This window comes from Eupeodes corollae, chromosome 2 (assembly GCF_945859685.1).
Source record: "Eupeodes corollae chromosome 2, idEupCoro1.1, whole genome shotgun sequence".
NCBI lineage: Eukaryota > Metazoa > Arthropoda > Insecta > Diptera > Syrphidae > Eupeodes > Eupeodes corollae.
In genome coordinates, this window is record NC_079148.1 from 6,864,471 (window position 1) to 6,882,792 (window position 18,322).

Genomic DNA, 18,322 nt, shown 5'->3' on the forward strand with positions numbered 1-18,322 from the left:
TTTCAAGCCGTCAAATATTCACATTTAAAAAATTAAGACGTCATATTGAAATTAATTTTTAAATATAAAGGTTTTGAAAGCAAAAATTACTTAATAGAAGCAACTTTTAGCTGTTGAAGCTTAACCAATAAACTTAAATTATGAGAAACTTTAAATTTCTGGAAGAAACAACTTTAAATTTTCCTTTGGCAGACAAGACCTGAATGCGACCATTTTGTTCGCCGAATATGACGAAAATCAACCCATCTCTATTCAGAACTGAGCGCAAATCCAAAATATCATAAATTAAATGTCAACACCCAACTGTCAAAACTGAAGCCATTTTGTTATTTACATTTTTTTGTTTTTAGAACTTTTAAAATCTACAAACTTAAAAATCTATAAGAAAAACTTTAAAATCATGATTAAAAACAATTTAAATCCATTCCAATAAGATTCCAGATCAATATCCGACAAAACCATGTCTGTCAAATTGGACGATTCCGTTTGCCGGGTGTGTTTAAGTTCCTCCGGGAGCATAACAATTTTTGATGATTGTGGCAAAGATGATCAATTTCGTTATTGTACATCACTTGAGGTAACAAAATTAATCCAAATAATGGCACTAGTTTCATTGATAAATACAAATAATCTTTTTATAGGCCTCCAAAGAAGATGGTCTCCCCTCAAAACTCTGCAAGAAGTGCAACGATCACCTGAAAGTCGCCTACGACTTTCGTTTCCAAGCCATTTATGCCGAAAAATATTTTAGAAAGACCATTTTTCTGCCATCGTTTAAGAAAGAAGACGAAACTTCTCATAGCAATGTCGGCGAGGACGATAGGAATACAAACAATCATTGTATTGATGAACTGGACGAGAATATGGCCGAGATTGATATGTTGCTCGCCATCCACACGGAACGCGTTGAAGATGCCAATGACGAGGAAAATAATGACAACGACGACCATGGCTGCAATGGCGGGGACAACAACAATGAGATGATGGACACCAGCGAGTTCTTTGATCACGAAAGTGTAGACATAGATGAGAAACAAGTTGAAATCATTGGGATGGAAACATTCGAAAAGGAAAAACGCGAACAAAAAGAGCAGAAGGTTAAGTTGGAAATCGCCAATGTTCCACCTCCTTTGGTGTCCGTTCCTGAGCGTAACACAAGGTACGAGATGACATCAGCGGTTGGGCTATCAAGTATACCTTTGGAGTCGCCTCATAACAGCAACCAGAGCAGCAGTCTGCCTCAAACTCATGTTGACATCGATGAAATTCAGCAATTCCCAGATTCAGATAGTTTCGGTGAGTCTATTCAAAATATAACCTTGGAAAACACCAATGACAGATCTGAGCATCTTGAAATCCATCCTGTCTTGAAGAACGATCCATCTGGATATGAGTTTAGTGTTCCCACAACCATGACAGTCGGCTACGATTCGTTTTCGACGTCATCCCAGATTCAGTTTCAACAAATGCCTCCTCTCCAGATAGATTACGAGCAACAGCCATTACAAGAACCTGTCCAAACGAACTCGGAGAGTTATGATTTCCCATCCTATCAAGAATCATTTTCAACTTATGGCACACAAACTACCGAAATAGTTCCTCATCCACAGCAACCACAAGAAAACATTCAACAGTTCCAGCAGCAGCAGCAAAAACAAATCCCAGAAAAATTACCCAATAACAACAATTTCAAGTCTGAGCATTCAACGGAAAGGACAATTCTGGCGAAGGCAAAAAAAGCAAAAAATACAACGTCAAGTTGCAAGGAACGCATAGAATGTAATATTTGCGGAAGTGTCTTCACTCATTTAAATTCCCTGAAAACCCATCTGCTAAAGCACTCGGGGGAGAAACCCTTCAAGTGTGAATTCTGCGATAAGGCTTTTGCCCGCAAAACTGTCCTCAATATTCACCGGCGTCTGCACACCGGGGAGAAGCCCTACAAGTGTTCTCTGTGCCCAAGTGCCTTTGTTACCAAGGAAGCTTTGGCGGTAAGTTCAAAAACTTCTATTAAAACACTTTAATCAAAAAATATACCATTCTAGAGACATTTACAAAAGGACCACGTAGAAGAAGTTGGTGCGAATTTCAGGCGTGATAAAGTCTCATACATTTGTTCCATATGCAACAAGTCTCGTTGCTCCAAATACTCCCTCGCCTCTCACATGAAGACGCACTTGAATGAGACAAAGGTGCGGCGAAAGATAGTTCGCAAGAGAAAGGAAAAAAAGCGTGACGAAGTCACATCCCCTGCTGACTTGCCTCTGAAATACTCCTGCAAAATCTGCCACAAAGGCTTCACCAACAAATGGGAACTCTGCACCCATGCCGAGTCGCACAACATGCATAAGACATTCGAATGTGATGTTTGCCAGAGGACGTTCGATAAGAAATTCCATCTGCTCTATCATCTGCAAACCCACGAAGGTGGTGAGGAATTGGTGAAGGCTAAGGTCAAACCGAGTGTCGAACAAATGAGTGTCCCCGATAAACCGAAAGAGGAGGAGGCAGATGATCAAATTCAAAAACCGAATCAAAAACTTCGAGTGTTAAAGCGACGACGGAGAAAAAAGGCGACAAAACTTGACTACGAGGAAGAAGAGCAGGACGAGGACGATGAGATGAATCATGATGAAAGTGAGGATGATGATCAGGGGAGAAAAAAGTCAAGCAAAACTAAATCTACCCGATCGCAACGTGAAAATCTGAAGGTATTGCGAACGAGCAGTAAAATTGAGTGTCTCATTTGCCAGGCTGTCTTCACACATCCGACATCCCTGAAAATTCACATGCTCGTCCATTCGGGCGAACGCCCCTACAAATGTGACCACTGTGATAAATCATTTACCAGGAAGACCGTCCTCAATATCCATCGACGTTTGCACACCGGCGAGAAGCCCTACAAGTGTCCGCTCTGTGATAGTGCTCACGTCACAAAAGATGCTTTGATGGTAAGTTTACATCCATTGTTTTATCTGTTTGTAACTTCTGTCATCGTTTTGTGTTTATCTTTTTTTTGTAGCGCCACATGTCGAAGGATCACGATGAGGATCGTGAAGCTGATCGGATTAAATTCACCTGCGGTGTCTGCCACAAACCCATGGGCACCAAATACTCCCTGCAAACGCACATGAAGCTCCACGAACAACGCCAGACGGAGAATACAGCTGAGCTGAATTTCTCTTGCAACATGTGCACCGAGTCGTTCGATACGAAGGCCGATTATGCGAAGCATATGCAGGTCCACGACTCGCACAGAAACTTCCAATGTGACATTTGTCAGGTGACGTTCGAGAAGAAATTCAAACTTCTCTTTCACTTGCAAACCCACAAGATCGAGGATCTGCCGTGTAAGAAATGTGGAGAGACTTTTACCATAAGGTGAGTTAGAATTTTGTAGATTCTTTGAAGATGGCTTTCATGGTGGTATTTTTGTGTTTTTAGAGAAAACCTCATACAACATGTGAAAACAGAACACATCGATCCTCAGAACATGGACTTCCAATGCCCCACCTGCAACATGGGTCAATATGATACTCGGGATCTAAAGTTACACATGTTAAATTGCCACGACGTGGTGATGGGTGAATTGAATTCGTGCGATATGTGCGGAGAGAGTCATTCCACCGCCGCGGAGTACTACAAACATATGCACGACAAACATGATTCAATCAGCAAGACGTGCAATGAGTGCAAGAAGTACTTTGACTCACGAAAAGCATTCGATAAGCACATTCTTACGCATTATATGTAAGAGCTCTGGCAGAGCTTCTGATCTGATAACTGAAAGCCTCATTCATTAACAAAAAAGCATAGAATTTTGTATATATACTTATTTTCATAAATAAATAGAATCACATATTATTTTGTTAGTAAGTATCTATTTTGCGAGTCTCACACTGAATCAATTTTAACAAATAAGATGACAACAAAAAGACAACAAAAATATGAAGTACAAAATACTGGGAAAATAATATATTAAAAGAAATGGTTTGTGTATTTGAACGATCTAATCGAATGCACAAAGCAGTTCTTTTCATTAGTTTACCGGTATTTTGGAATGAGTTCTTAGGATGAGCAAAGCCACAGAGGACAGACCTTGCGGAATGTTTTGTTGAGTGGGCGGTGTCCAAACATTCCATCTCAGCGAACAAAAACTCATCACAAGAAAATGTAACACCTGCAAGAAAAACTGAAACTATACTCTGTTTAACAACAGAGAAAATAGGACGTTTGCCTGTCACTCTGATTGGATTGGATTGTATAAGTGTGTCGCTTTTTAAAGCTCTGACAGGTTTTTGTTTTCAAAAGCTTCGAAAACTTTAAGCGACATAACAAAATCCACTAAATAAGCTCTTTGCTTCTAATTGAGAGTGAAAATTTAAACCATTAGCAGCGGAAAACAACGGTAAGGTTGGGTGTACAACTTTTTGGGAAGAATTGCAATATAATATCTTTAAGGAAGGAATATCAGTGGATCGCTCATTGTTTTAGCATTTTTCCCTACGCAGTGTAGTGAGGGTACATCAGGCTCCATTGCTTTGGAAAAAGCTCGCCCATGAGGCCTCTACGGACTATTTTTGTTGAACAGAGTTTAACTACAGGAAGCTTGAGGTATACAATTAATTGGATGGAAAGAGTTTCCGCACCGGTCCCCTAGTAATTTTAAAAGGCCTTAATTTACTTTCGTTTGTTTAAAAAGGTAGATAACTTTTTTAAACTTTTTCCCCTTTCCTCCTCTCCTCAAGTCTCTAAAACTTGTATAAGCTTTGGTAATGGTTTTTGAATGCCAGGCAAAACAGTGTAGATCTTATGGAAAAATCCTATTTTTCTATAAACATACAGTCCCTGGCCATATTATTAGACGCAATGCAGAATTTTTATAATTTTAAATTTTAATTTTATATATTTTTAACGTTCAAAGTTACAGAAACTTAGTTTTGCTTATTAGACTTTTGTTCGTGGTTCTATTTTCTTTATGTTTTATTTTAATATGTTGCATTATAAATGCATAATGTCAAAGTATTGGCAACAGAGCTTAAACAAGTACAGAATTCTTGCAGTTGAATTTTTTTATTCTGCCGGTTCGTGTGACTTTAAAAGCTTTGTGTGCTTATTAACGGTATTCAATTGCATTGTTTTTTTTTACTGTTATTGAAAAACATTTTTGGCAAAACAAAAATAATAAATAGTTAAATTTAAACCATGGGTAAGAGAGGAGACCTGTCCCCAAGTAAAAGAGCTGAAGTGAAATGTTTGGTCAACCTAAACATTTTTTATAAGTGGGCGTGTCTGAGGCTAGCGTGAGACGGATTAAGAAAAAAATTAAATGTGATGAAGATTAAAGCTTAAAAAGAAAGAACAAATGCGGAAGAAAGCCAATTTTCACATTAAGGTCTGAAAGATATGTTAGGAAATTTGCGTGGAAAACAGGTTTGCAACCACAAAGATGGTACAAACTAAATTGGAAGAAGCTAATATTAAAGCTTCGGAGCGCACCGTACGGAATTGTTTGGTGTCGCAGATCAGAGAATGGTTACCGAATGGAGAATAATACATTTTTATGCAAGATGGAGCTCCATGCCACACAGCCGGTCCATAAAAACTTATTTGAGGGAAGAAAACTTCCCTCTTTTGGACTGGTCGGGAAACAGCCCTAATATGAACCCAATAGAAAACATGTGGGAACTGATGAAAAGGGAACTGGCTAAAGATGCGGTCACAACAAGAACTAAGCTTATTGAAAGAATTGAGGCTCTTATTAAAGCAAAAGGAGGTTCAACAAAATATTGAAAACAATTACAAAAACTACAAAAAAAATGAAAATATTAATAAAAGAAAAATCTACAAATCTGTTGTTTTATTTAAAAAAAAAAAGTAGGAAATAGTTTATATTCTACATACAAAATAATTTAAATGCATTACAATACAGTAGAATCTCGAAAAGATGAACAGATATGAAACAGGCCCCGTTCATCTTTTCGAATTGTTCATCTTTCCAAGCATTGAGAGTTATTTTAAGAAAAATATATAGCTTTACATAAAAACATTGCATCTAAGAAAATAACAATTCATTTTATCTTTAAAAAAACAAAAATAATAAAGTTGTTCATAGGAGTTAAACAAAACGGACTTATGTAGACTGTCGCCCGGAAGAAAGAAGTCTCGGTTTTGCTTTCTCTCGTAAATTTCTTAAGCTTAAAAGTGTCGATACATCGGCCTCACATTGCTCTGCAAAACTTCAGGCTGGTGTTGATAGCTGAAATGGCCTCTGCTGGTTTAATTGCTTATATAACCTCGACTACACTATCTTCTGAGGAAAGTTCTTCTTCATCAGAAGGCTGAACTACATCTTCATTCCATTCTCTTATATCGTTAGAGGAACATGGAACCTTTAAATAAATTTAAATGTTGACAGTTGTTTCAATAAATAAAAAATTATTGACTTACGTCAGGAAAAACTTCTTGTAGCATACTCAGTGCTGTGGTTGAAACCTGGTTTATTTCCTCCAGTTGCATTCTTTGTTGTAGTACAGCAAGACGGACATCTTCGTCCTCGTCACTAGAAACAGCTTCATATGCAAACAGTTCATGCCAACACTTTTCAATAACTTCCGGTGTAAGTTTGTCCCAAGCTCCTTGAAGGCATGTCAGAGCGTCACGTAAATTAAATTTTTTCAACATCTTTTCAACATCTCGCCCTTTAGAGATAACATCTGACAAAAGGCTTGTTCGGTAGTGCAACTTTGTGAGCCTTATTACATTTTGATCCATTGGTTGAATAAGTGGTGTTGCATTTGGAGGCATGAACATTGTCCGAATGCAGCCATCATCGCTTTGAAGTTCATTTTCAGGTCGATGACTTGGGGCATTATCAAGAATAAGCAATGCCTTTTTTGAAAGGTTATTATTCTTCATAAACTCCCGTACCTTTAAAAGAGATCTAAGATCGCAAACTTAGTTTTTAAATCGTAACTAGTACCTGTGGAACAAATTCTGAATGAAACCAGTTTTTAAAAATTTCTTTTGTCATCCATGCAGTCTTTGAGTTGGTGTATGTCATTGGAGGCCTAAAATTCTTGAAGCACCTGGGATTTTTTGCCTTTCTAATGGTCAGAAGTTTTAACTTGTGCTAACCAGTGCTGTTCGTGCATACCAAAAATGTGAAGCGATCTTTTGCAATTTTTCGTCCGGGAGCTCATCTTTCACCAGAGTGGACAAATGTTTTGCTTGGGATCATTCTCCAAAAAAGGCCACTTTCATCGGCATTATACAATTGTTGTCGGCTGATACCGAAGTCGGCCATAGTCTTCTTTAATTTCTGTTTAAAGGGCAGGACAGCGTCTTTATTAGAGCTCAGTTTTTCTCCACTGATTGCTAGAAGCCGAACTCCAAATCTAGCTTTGAAATTATTAATCCATCCATCACTTGCGTTAAATGAATCTGCTTGAAAATAGCGTGCAATTTTTTGGCCTTGGTTTTTATCATTATCCCTCCTACGGGAACATGTCGGTCTCGTAGCTTCAGGAACCATCTATATAAAGCCGATTCCATTTTCGGCATTTCTGATTTATGCAATGTTTTGCGTTTTTCCGCTCCAGAAATTGATGTTTTACACACTCTCGAAGTGATTGCCTTACCTTTTTTTTTATTCCAACAATCGTGGATATTGCGATTCCATATTTTGTTGCAATGCTTCGATAAGATATTCCATTTTTTATGTCATCTAACACAGCACACTTTTGTTTGAGGTTTAAAAACTTACCTCTACCTTTCACGGGAGGCATCTTTCCTCTTCAAAATTCACTTTTAACTGAAGAATTTACACAAACTGTGAAAATTCCACGCCCAAAAGAACCGTTCCCAAAATTTAATACCAGTTACTAAACAATGTGACGACGAAATAAAGGGTGAGAAGTAGAAAAAAATCGTATAATCTTTTGGAACACTGCAATGGTGAGGAAAAAAACGTTCATCTTTCCGAACTGTTCATGTTATAGAACCGTTCATGTTTTCGAGATTCTACTGTATTCGAAAACCTGATTAAAATAGCTTAAAATTGAGATTTTGCATAAAATATGAAGTGGCAGGGACTGTAATTTGATGATGTCTTGTACTTTTCTAAAAGCTTACTTTGCCTAAAAAATCCGGCTGTGATGCTGATTTTTGGGTTGAACAATTAATTTTGATTGAAATACTCAGTCCAAAAAGTCAGGTTTCTGTATAATTTCTCCAAGTCATTGATTAATAAAAATTATTACTCGGAAGTATCTTATAATATAAAAATGTACACTGTAAAACATATTTAATGGCAAAATCAAGCCAACATTTGGATAATACGGCTGTTTAAGAGGTACAAACAAAGTTAAACCTTCCCAGCATCAATCAATAAACATCAACGCCATATTCAAATGTTGACAGTTGTTTCAATAAATAAAAAATTATTGACTTACGTCAGGAAAAACTTCTTGTAGCATACTCAGTGCTGTGGTTGAAACCTGGTTTATTTCCTCCAGTTGCATTCTTTGTTGTAGTACAGCAAGACGGACATCTTCGTCCTCGTCACTAGAAACAGCTTCATATGCAAACAGTTCATGCCAACACTTTTCAATAACTTCCGGTGTAAGTTTGTCCCAAGCTCCTTGAAGGCATGTCAGAGCGTCACGTAAATTAAATTTTTTCAACATCTTTTCAACATCTCGCCCTTTAGAGATAACATCTGACAAAAGGCTTGTTCGGTAGTGCAACTTTGTGAGCCTTATTACATTTTGATCCATTGGTTGAATAAGTGGTGTTGCATTTGGAGGCATGAACATTGTCCGAATGCAGCCATCATCGCTTTGAAGTTCATTTTCAGGTCGATGACTTGGGGCATTATCAAGAATAAGCAATGCCTTTTTTGAAAGGTTATTATTCTTCATAAACTCCCGTACCTTTAAAAGAGATCTAAGATCGCAAACTTAGTTTTTAAATCGTAACTAGTACCTGTGGAACAAATTCTGAATGAAACCAGTTTTTAAAAATTTCTTTTGTCATCCATGCAGTCTTTGAGTTGGTGTATGTCATTGGAGGCCTAAAATTCTTGAAGCACCTGGGATTTTTTGCCTTTCTAATGGTCAGAAGTTTTAACTTGTGCTAACCAGTGCTGTTCGTGCATACCAAAAATGTGAAGCGATCTTTTGCAATTTTTCGTCCGGGAGCTCATCTTTCACCAGAGTGGACAAATGTTTTGCTTGGGATCATTCTCCAAAAAAGGCCACTTTCATCGGCATTATACAATTGTTGTCGGCTGATACCGAAGTCGGCCATAGTCTTCTTTAATTTCTGTTTAAAGGGCAGGACAGCGTCTTTATTAGAGCTCAGTTTTTCTCCACTGATTGCTAGAAGCCGAACTCCAAATCTAGCTTTGAAATTATTAATCCATCCATCACTTGCGTTAAATGAATCTGCTTGAAAATAGCGTGCAATTTTTTGGCCTTGGTTTTTATCATTATCCCTCCTACGGGAACATGTCGGTCTCGTAGCTTCAGGAACCATCTATATAAAGCCGATTCCATTTTCGGCATTTCTGATTTATGCAATGTTTTGCGTTTTTCCGCTCCAGAAATTGATGTTTTACACACTCTCGAAGTGATTGCCTTACCTTTTTTTTTATTCCAACAATCGTGGATATTGCGATTCCATATTTTGTTGCAATGCTTCGATAAGATATTCCATTTTTTATGTCATCTAACACAGCACACTTTTGTTTGAGGTTTAAAAACTTACCTCTACCTTTCACGGGAGGCATCTTTCCTCTTCAAAATTCACTTTTAACTGAAGAATTTACACAAACTGTGAAAATTCCACGCCCAAAAGAACCGTTCCCAAAATTTAATACCAGTTACTAAACAATGTGACGACGAAATAAAGGGTGAGAAGTAGAAAAAAATCGTATAATCTTTTGGAACACTGCAATGGTGAGGAAAAAAACGTTCATCTTTCCGAACTGTTCATGTTATAGAACCGTTCATGTTTTCGAGATTCTACTGTATTCGAAAACCTGATTAAAATAGCTTAAAATTGAGATTTTGCATAAAATATGAAGTGGCAGGGACTGTAATTTGATGATGTCTTGTACTTTTCTAAAAGCTTACTTTGCCTAAAAAATCCGGCTGTGATGCTGATTTTTGGGTTGAACAATTAATTTTGATTGAAATACTCAGTCCAAAAAGTCAGGTTTCTGTATAATTTCTCCAAGTCATTGATTAATAAAAATTATTACTCGGAAGTATCTTATAATATAAAAATGTACACTGTAAAACATATTTAATGGCAAAATCAAGCCAACATTTGGATAATACGGCTGTTTAAGAGGTACAAACAAAGTTAAACCTTCCCAGCATCAATCAATAAACATCAACGCCATATTCAACATTTTATTGTTCCTTTAAATCGATTTATGAAGCTTCTGCTACATTGCCTATAAAGAACCGAAGAGCAGAATTTTGAATTTAAAAACGAATTTGAAGAGCTGAAGGTTTTATTATCATTGGGACACTACAGAATTTGATCTGTGCTTTTTTTAAACTTTAAACCATTCAATAAAACTTGCATTGAACGATCTAAAAGGTAATTTATAATCCAACGAAGCACGGATGCATCAGTACCAGAAGGACGCATTTTCTATAACCGAACCTAATGCCACCCTTTACTAAATGCTTTGAAATATCAAGCATAATAATTTTACATTCTCCAAAACAATACCACATAACACAATTGAAAATAGTATTTAAGAATAGGTATAATTAAGGAAGTCTACATAGCATTTCAAAACTTGACCTTTCTATTTGTCTTTAATAAAGAAAACAAGAATTAAATTTGCCTTGAATGCGAAATAATTTATGTGTTATGCAAAAGATAATTGGAAATAATGCCAAAGTCTCTAATTACAATATCGCCGGTTAAAATTTCTTAACCAAAGTCTATTATTGTAAATCGCTCTAAGAGTTGAACGAAATATTCTGCATTTGGAGATTTTTAAATTGAGATTTTTATATTATAATATATTTGAAAATCATCTGCGAATACTAATCACATCCAATAAGTCTAAAAAGTAAGGGCCTCAGATGATTATTTTTTGGAAGACCTATGGTAGAATCTATACAAAAAATGAGACTGATCAATTCCAAATTTTAAAATATGATAAAGATAAGATAGTTTCCATGCTTAAAGAAAATCACCCGTGATATGTAATTTATTGAAGATGAATTTTAAATATTTTGAAAAAAGCATATTGGAAAGTAAAAGCGTAGGACTCGAATCCACACCTTCTATTTTGTTTAAACCATTTAAGACTTCTTGAACCTGTGCAGGAAAAGCAACCAAGGTCAACTTATGGGGTTTTCCATGGAAAACATCATACGGCTCTCTAAACATTTTATGTTATATTAAATATTTCTTTCTAAATTTTCTACACCCTTTATTATACCAATCTAATTTTGGGAAAGATTACGTTGAACGAATTCTGACCACCGTTACTATTTCTTATGATTTCGAGTGTTGAGTTTGTCACAGATTCAATAAATATTGCTCGGTAAATAAACACCAATAAAACTTAATTGTTCAATTAGGGGTCTTCAGGCCTTTCAATTACGTCGTGGATACTTTATGAAGTGAAGTCCCAAATGACGATGTTTGTAGTTGGTTTGAAAAATTGACTTTAAAGAAAGAAAATCGTCCATTATTTTAATTTATAATGAGGTGGGGAGGAAGAAAGAGGAAAAGGAAAAACGAAGAAGAAGAGGTGTCGGGAGCCATTGGTATAGGTGCAGGGTACCATTTGCATGGAAGTAAGACACCCTCTAATGACTTTGGGAGTTATCTCATAACGAGGTTGGGGGGTCGTAAGGCAAATGGGAGGGGTATGGGTAGGATAGGGTCGGTCGAAGAAGGTAACTCTGGGATGGGAACTAGGATAGGGATTGGGTAGAGGAAGGAATGTCCGTTACGGTAGCTGCGGCATGCTTGCGGTGCACAGCTGAGCTCGTCGAATGTTGGGGTGGGGGTCTTGCTACCGTAACCGGGACTCACCTCTTTACAAAAACATAGATCATGCCGGATGAATATTTTAGAATTTATTGTACACTACCACCACTTCGTTCACTTTTCTCGGCGGCCGCTGATAACGTCACGGCCTGGCCTTTACCCACCCTTCCTGGAATCCACTTGACTTGGTTTTCGGAATCCCCAAAAGCGGACCCAGGAAAGTTCACTGCCGTGGAACTACATTCCCGCCAAACCTAAAATTTGTCACACCAGACCGCACCCCCTAAAAATATCTTTCAATTCCATTTTTAAATTGAAAGAAAAAACACTTGATTCATGGCATCGTAAATACAAAGAATCTTAACTATTTTATTAACTGAAATTGAAACTGCAATAATATGTACCACAAAGACCAAAGAAGTAAAGAACAAAACACTTAGGGAAATTTCTTCGCCGGTTCCACAGCGTCCCGTATCTGAAGCGTTTCCTATTAGTTTCTTTATTATTATCCCTAATCGGACCCTTATTCCCTACCTACAAAGAGCTTGTTGCGGGTGGACAAAAAAAGGGTGGATGCAAAATATTGCGTCACGAGGGACGTAAGAGAAACCCCTCTTCGCACTGGCGACGTCGGCGACTTCTTCCGTAATCGGAATAAACCAAAAAAAGAAACCCAAAATCGCTGAAATTTCCTATCACAATGAAACTTAGAAATTACAAAAAAAAACACTAACGCAAATTTCCATAAATTTGAAAAAAAAAATGACGAGTAAGTTTGTATATATGTATAGGCCAATCAGTGGAGTCCTGCGCGATGTCAGCCTCAGGGTCCAGATCGGATCCTGTGGCTCTTGAGAACTCTTTTTATGGTTGTTAGTTTATTTTATTTCTTTTCTTTTTAACTTCTTTTTTTCTGACTGCGCGGCTGGGTGTTCCACGGAAAAAGTAAAAAAAATGTGTGTTACTTGAGAGCCAGGGTACTTCACAGGCCTTTTTTCCGGATAGGGAACTCCTCCAATCTTCTGCCGGGTATGTCCCGCGGCCGAAATAGCTGACTTCGCTCTTCCACCTTTTTTTGTATAAAAACAAACACTTAACACTTATCTGCTTTTAATATCAAGCAAACTCACCCGCGCAGTTTAAACTTCACTAACCAAATTCTCAATAATATTTAACAATTAAATTTGAATATAACTTCCATTTCTTATTTTAATTACTTTCTGCGAACACGACTTCTTCTTTTTTGAAATTGCTTTATGTAGTTTTCACTCGGCCGTCTTTACTTTACTCGGCGATGCCTCCCACACAAAAACAAAGTATCAAATGAAGGACGAGGAATGGAATATCTGGTTTATAAATAGTTTTTCTAACCACATTTTTCTCTTTCAGTAGCAGCCACAACAAATTGGAGAGTTTTGGAAATCGCTAATGGTCCCGTTGTATGCCGTTGTTATTACAAACCATTCCAACTCATCAAATTTTAAGTTCCAAGTGTTTTAAAATAAGTGAGTTGTATAAATTTAAACATGCTTTGGATCACATACTTTTTCAATAAAGATTTTAATTCGATAGTTTTTGAAGTACATAAATATTTTCAAACGATAAATTATTTGTATAGCCACACAATATTCCATCAATGGCTGATCGAAGTCTAATTGCAGGAATACACTTAACAATAATAAATTGAAATTGAATAAGTAAAAACATAAACAAGTTTGTTGGTTTAAAACTTTTTCCAGGTGGCCACATTAATAATATTACTTTCTCAGAAGCAAAACAAAATGAGTCCAAGTGTCTCAATAGAACATAATTATGATAGGGGTTTGTGAATATCATACTTTTTTTTAATAATATAACTTCTGGTATTGTTGTATTCGTGATAGCCCCCGATTAGTTTAGATTAAAGTGTATCTAATCAAAAAATGGACAGCGTCGTTCGATTCAGTTGGAGAATACACTCAACATACTGTGGACTGTTGAATTCATCCGTAAAACAAGACCAATACAAGAATCATTATGAAAATTACAACTTTTTAGTTTTGTTTACAGGATGTTAAAATTTTATTTTAGGCTTTTTCAATTAAGCTTCATTTGACTTATGCTATTTTCATATAATTAAATTTAACAAACAAATCATATTTATAACGAACTGGTGATCTTCCTGTTTCGCATTTGTTCCATCCATTTGTTGAATTGATCTTCAGGTGTAGCCGGATGTGGTAGGTAGTAGTGCTTTGGTGGTTCACCTTCTTCCAATCGAACAAAGTAATGGCAGTGCTTGTATTCCACTCTACCAGCACGTCCACGAGCATGACGTCTCATGCCTACATAATAACGTCCTTTACCACAAAATGATTCGGCTAGAATTCAAAAACTGACTTATGGTTTCCCCAGAATATTTTTCTTATAAAAATAAGACTTACATATCCATAAATTGCTCCTGTACTCAACATTATGTCTTTTAATTGCCATATCTTGTGCCTCTAGAATAGTCTGCTTAACATAACGTCCACCTTTCTTGAGAACAAAATTAAGTTGCTTCACTGCTTCGTCCACTGATAGACCACGAACCAACGATGCAATGTACCACATTTTATCGGGACTGTATTTAATGTTTGTTGTCATGTGACAAACATACTAAAAAAGTTTATGTTTATTTTGTAAGTATTTTGTGTTTTTTAGAAATGAAAATTAATTGAGATTATTACCGCTTTTCTTGGTTCCTCATCAGGTTCTTGTGGTGGATGGACAACCTTGTTGTTTTGCAGGAACTTCTGTGGCCCGGTGTTGAATTTATTCCATCGCTTGTTCAGAGAGTCGCTCGTATGAAACGAGCAGGCAGGTATAAGGACTTTTGTTGTGCTTTGTAATTGCTTACTTGCACAAAGGAGCGAGAATTGTTTAATTAATGAATTCATTATTTTATATTTTTCGGGAAAGTTTCATAACCTTCCACTCACTGAAAAATAAAAATACATAAACCTCCACGATAATTTGATAGATCACAGATAAATGACAACTAGTATGGCAGGGTTGCCATCAAATAATATAATTAAAAAATCCGATTTAAGTCATTTTTCATTATAAATATTATATTTCTTAGAACTTTCTCAGTCAGATTGCCAAATCGAATCACAGAAATTGTATTCTCAAATTTCTGACTGAAAAAGTGAGAAATCTGTATGAGAAATTTTGTTTGTATTCCAGAGAATACAGAAATAACAGAGAACTTAGAAATACAAACTTCTTTTCAAATATACTAATTTTTGATTGGCTTAAAGACTACTTTGAATCTGTTTAGGTCTATTCAAGTTTCCGGATTAAAATTTTCGTTGACAGAAATCTGTCAAAAGTAATAATATAACATTTAAAGCACGTAATTCAGAAGAGGAACGAACCAAATTTTTCGTAGAGCTAATTTGACAGCTGTGATTGGACTTTGTTGACCCATTTGGGAGTGTCATGAATTTCCCAATTGTTGAATATTCAATAATTCCAACGAAGCACAGGCGAGTCATTTATTGTTCAGGTTTGACAGTTGAGAATATCAAACAGAGTTTACATTTGTGTTCAGTATGCTTTTGGCACTTTATCATAAACGTTTAACTTTAGAACAACGCTTCTAAATTATGTAGATTTGTAGAAAAAAATAAGTTTGTTCGAAAAGTTCAAAGAGTACTTTGGCCAAATAATTGTGTTTAGTGATTAATTTTATTTCTGGTTGAATGGATTCGTCAATATGCAAAATTGTCATTAAAGAATCACTATTCTATCAATTCAAATTGAAAGTTTGGTACACTCTACGTACTGATGGCATCACTCCTTATCTCTTCTTCTAAATGAGAGAAAAAGCTGCCGTTACGGTAAATGGTAACAGTTGAATATTGACATTATTTGGTTTCAACAAGACTGTGAAACTTGTCATTTACTTGTACATTTAACTATCAACTCATTCTGTTTGGTGACAACTTTATTCCCAGAAGTGATTCTGTTAACAGCAGCCCATACTTCGTAAACCGTAACCGTAGATTTGTCACAATCAGTTGTTGCTATGTTGAAATTTTAAAATGATTCCTACAAAATGTCTACATAAATACTTTACTTTTCTTGTGTTTTTTCAAATGTCGTAAGTTTTGTCGGTCACAAGAATGTTGTCTTTTTAACTACAAAGGTGCTTGAACAAATTTTTCATACGGTTGTGTAAGCGTCTCGTAGCTCAATATATTTTTTGGAAAGTGACCAACATATGTATTGTGACAGCTTGAACCATGGCATGATGGTTATTGCGTTTGACTGTCATGCGAGAGGTCTTCGGTTCGATCGATGCTTGTGCCACCTAAAGTTTTATTCACGGGTACTACCACTTCGAGGAATTGACAAATTCTCCAAGAGTAATTCTTGTCATGAAAAAGGTCTTCCTCAAATAAGCCGTTTGGATTTGGCATATAAACTGTAGGTTCACTCAATCCCTGCAATTACTCGCACACAGGAATGGTTGAGAGTTGTATGTAGGTCACTAGGCGCTGGTTCCCTGCGGACTGTTGGGCCACCTAATTAATTTTGTATTTGTGGCTATAAATGTGACTGTCAACTTATATAGATAAAATTCGAATATTTTGATTGTCATTTATAAACAATCATTATAGCCGATTCCATCCCAGATTATAATAATACAAAATTAATTCAAATAATATTTCTGCCCTGTATTATTATATTCTCAAGCTTTTAAAAAAATACTCAGCAAAACATTAGAAATCCAATATGTTTTGACATACTATTTCAAAGCTTAATTATATTTCCGCTGAATTGTACAGAAGTTGGCTCCAAATCTCATTGACCTAATATGTATGGACTGCTAATAGCCAACTTCGCTGTGGTGTCACCTTTTCCTTACCGTTATGAGCTATTCGTGAACGCTATTCAGCGAAAGTATTTGAACTTGTTTTTGTATTTTTTGTCAAACTTTATAACAATAGTTGTCCTTAGTTTCTTTGAAAGAAAAAGCTTTTTGAAGCAAAGAAAGAACAGATGACGTATGAAATCAATTATAATTTCCGCCAAACCTACAAGGGGGCAAGCATGTGTAAGGAGGTGGAATCATTTTAAAGCGGAGGAATTATTTGATTCTTTATTTAGCTTTCGCTATTAATTTACAAAATTCTTAATTGTTCTTTGATTTAAAGTAAGACAGTTTTCAAATATTTAGCATTATTTGAATAGGTGTTAACATAATGCACATTAAAATACACCTCATACCTCTATTTTGCAATTTCTGTAATCGTGTAGTCATTTGATTTATTCCTAAAAAAATTATTGTTGAACAGTATTCGAAGTGAGGTTTAATCATTACATTTAAGATTTTTATTGCACAGCTTAGTGATAATCTACTTCTTACTCTTTGAAAAAATCCTATTTTTTTCCGATTTTATTACATATGTAGTTTATTTGCTTCTCAAAACTCAATTCTCTATCTATGATAACTCGTAAGTATTTAACTTCATCAACTTTTTCAATATTATTTTTATTTATTACAATGTTTTTCTGCTGAATCACCATTAGATATAATTGCTTTAGTTTTCGCTACATTTAGTTTTAATTTATTCACTTTAAAATACAATTCTAGGTTTTTTAAATCCGTATTTAGACGATTGATGCACTCTTCCATTCACATATATTGATGTATCATCTGCAAACAGTCTAGTTTCGTCGAACTCACGTTTCGTTTGACAATCGTAAGGAAAAGAACGTAATGTAACGTAATGTGACTCCAAACGGAAGTTCTAGTTCAATTATCTGAACATTTGCTTTGTCTGACAGCTCAACAGCTGTAAAAAAATGTCAACAAACAAAATATTTGCTCTTTGGAGGGATGAGATAATAGAAATGTCATCCAAAGCAACCTCGAAGCATGGCCAAAGTAACGCATACGAAGCCGGAGCTGAAGCGTGTTTGTGATTCAGCTATTATGATCGTCTCCGTATCCATATCTAGTGCCGACTTTTTTAACCACACAAATTCAGTATTTCTCAGATATATGAATCCTAAACAGGTTTTTCCTCTTCCGTAAAATTTTGAATTTATTTATTTTACGATCTAAAACTTGGATTTGGATTACAAGAGGGATTCTTATTGGTAAAAAGTAATTCTTAAACTTATTTGAATTCAATCTTTGGCAACCCTAATTGTAAGAAAAACGATCAGCTGATTTTCTATGTTTTTTAAGTATCTTTAAAATCCACCCAGGTGTCAGTTGTGTCGCAAAGAAGTCCCCAACGGTCTCCCTTAAAAGCCGATG

The 18,322-nt window shown here is 35.9% G+C and overlaps 4 protein-coding genes across 4 annotated transcripts; 1 reads left to right on the top strand and 3 right to left on the bottom strand.

The window, feature by feature from the left end:
- The first annotated feature begins 323 nt into the window (after positions 1-323).
- LOC129947644 (zinc finger protein 271-like) lies at positions 324-3,864 on the top strand. Its single transcript, XM_056058278.1, has 5 exons — positions 324-577; positions 642-1,991; positions 2,046-2,951; positions 3,023-3,381; positions 3,445-3,864. The coding sequence occupies exons 1-5, from the start codon at positions 461-463 to the stop codon at positions 3,752-3,754; spliced, it is 3,042 nt and encodes a 1,013-aa protein (XP_055914253.1). The 5' UTR covers positions 324-460; the 3' UTR covers positions 3,755-3,864.
- Positions 3,865-6,370: 2,506 nt separating this feature from the next.
- On the bottom strand, positions 6,371-7,093 carry LOC129948250 (jerky protein homolog-like). Its single transcript, XM_056059175.1, has one exon. The coding sequence runs from the start codon at positions 6,916-6,918 to the stop codon at positions 6,439-6,441; it is 480 nt and encodes a 159-aa protein (XP_055915150.1). The 5' UTR covers positions 6,919-7,093; the 3' UTR covers positions 6,371-6,438.
- A 1,337-nt stretch (positions 7,094-8,430) lies between these two features.
- Positions 8,431-9,096, bottom strand: LOC129948322 (jerky protein homolog-like). The gene has a single exon (XM_056059274.1). The coding sequence runs from the start codon at positions 8,919-8,921 to the stop codon at positions 8,442-8,444; it is 480 nt and encodes a 159-aa protein (XP_055915249.1). The 5' UTR covers positions 8,922-9,096; the 3' UTR covers positions 8,431-8,441.
- Positions 9,097-14,057: 4,961 nt separating this feature from the next.
- LOC129946032 (39S ribosomal protein L22, mitochondrial) lies at positions 14,058-15,019 on the bottom strand. Its single transcript, XM_056056048.1, has 3 exons — positions 14,736-15,019; positions 14,451-14,664; positions 14,058-14,387 (listed from the first exon to the last, which is right to left on the bottom strand). Exons 1-3 carry the CDS (start codon positions 14,943-14,945, stop codon positions 14,167-14,169), a joined length of 645 nt encoding a protein of 214 aa, XP_055912023.1. The 5' UTR covers positions 14,946-15,019; the 3' UTR covers positions 14,058-14,166.
- Between the last annotated feature and the right edge of the window lie 3,303 nt (positions 15,020-18,322).

Coding starts and splice junctions, on each gene's coding strand:
- LOC129946032 (XM_056056048.1), bottom strand. CDS start 14,945: ATGAATTCATTAATTAAACAATTCTCGCTCCTTTGTGCAAGTAAGCAA. Junction 14,665..14,735: donor ATGAGGAACCAAGAAAAGCG/GTAATAATCTCA, acceptor AAACTTTTTTAG/TATGTTTGTCACATGACAAC. Junction 14,388..14,450: donor CAGGAGCAATTTATGGATAT/GTAAGTCTTATT, acceptor TTTGAATTCTAG/CCGAATCATTTTGTGGTAAA.
- LOC129948250 (XM_056059175.1), bottom strand. CDS start 6,918: ATGAAGAATAATAACCTTTCAAAAAAGGCATTGCTTATTCTTGATAAT.
- LOC129947644 (XM_056058278.1), top strand. CDS start 461: ATGTCTGTCAAATTGGACGATTCCGTTTGCCGGGTGTGTTTAAGTTCC. Junction 1,992..2,045: donor TTACCAAGGAAGCTTTGGCG/GTAAGTTCAAAA, acceptor ATACCATTCTAG/AGACATTTACAAAAGGACCA. Junction 3,382..3,444: donor GGAGAGACTTTTACCATAAG/GTGAGTTAGAAT, acceptor TTGTGTTTTTAG/AGAAAACCTCATACAACATG.
- LOC129948322 (XM_056059274.1), bottom strand. CDS start 8,921: ATGAAGAATAATAACCTTTCAAAAAAGGCATTGCTTATTCTTGATAAT.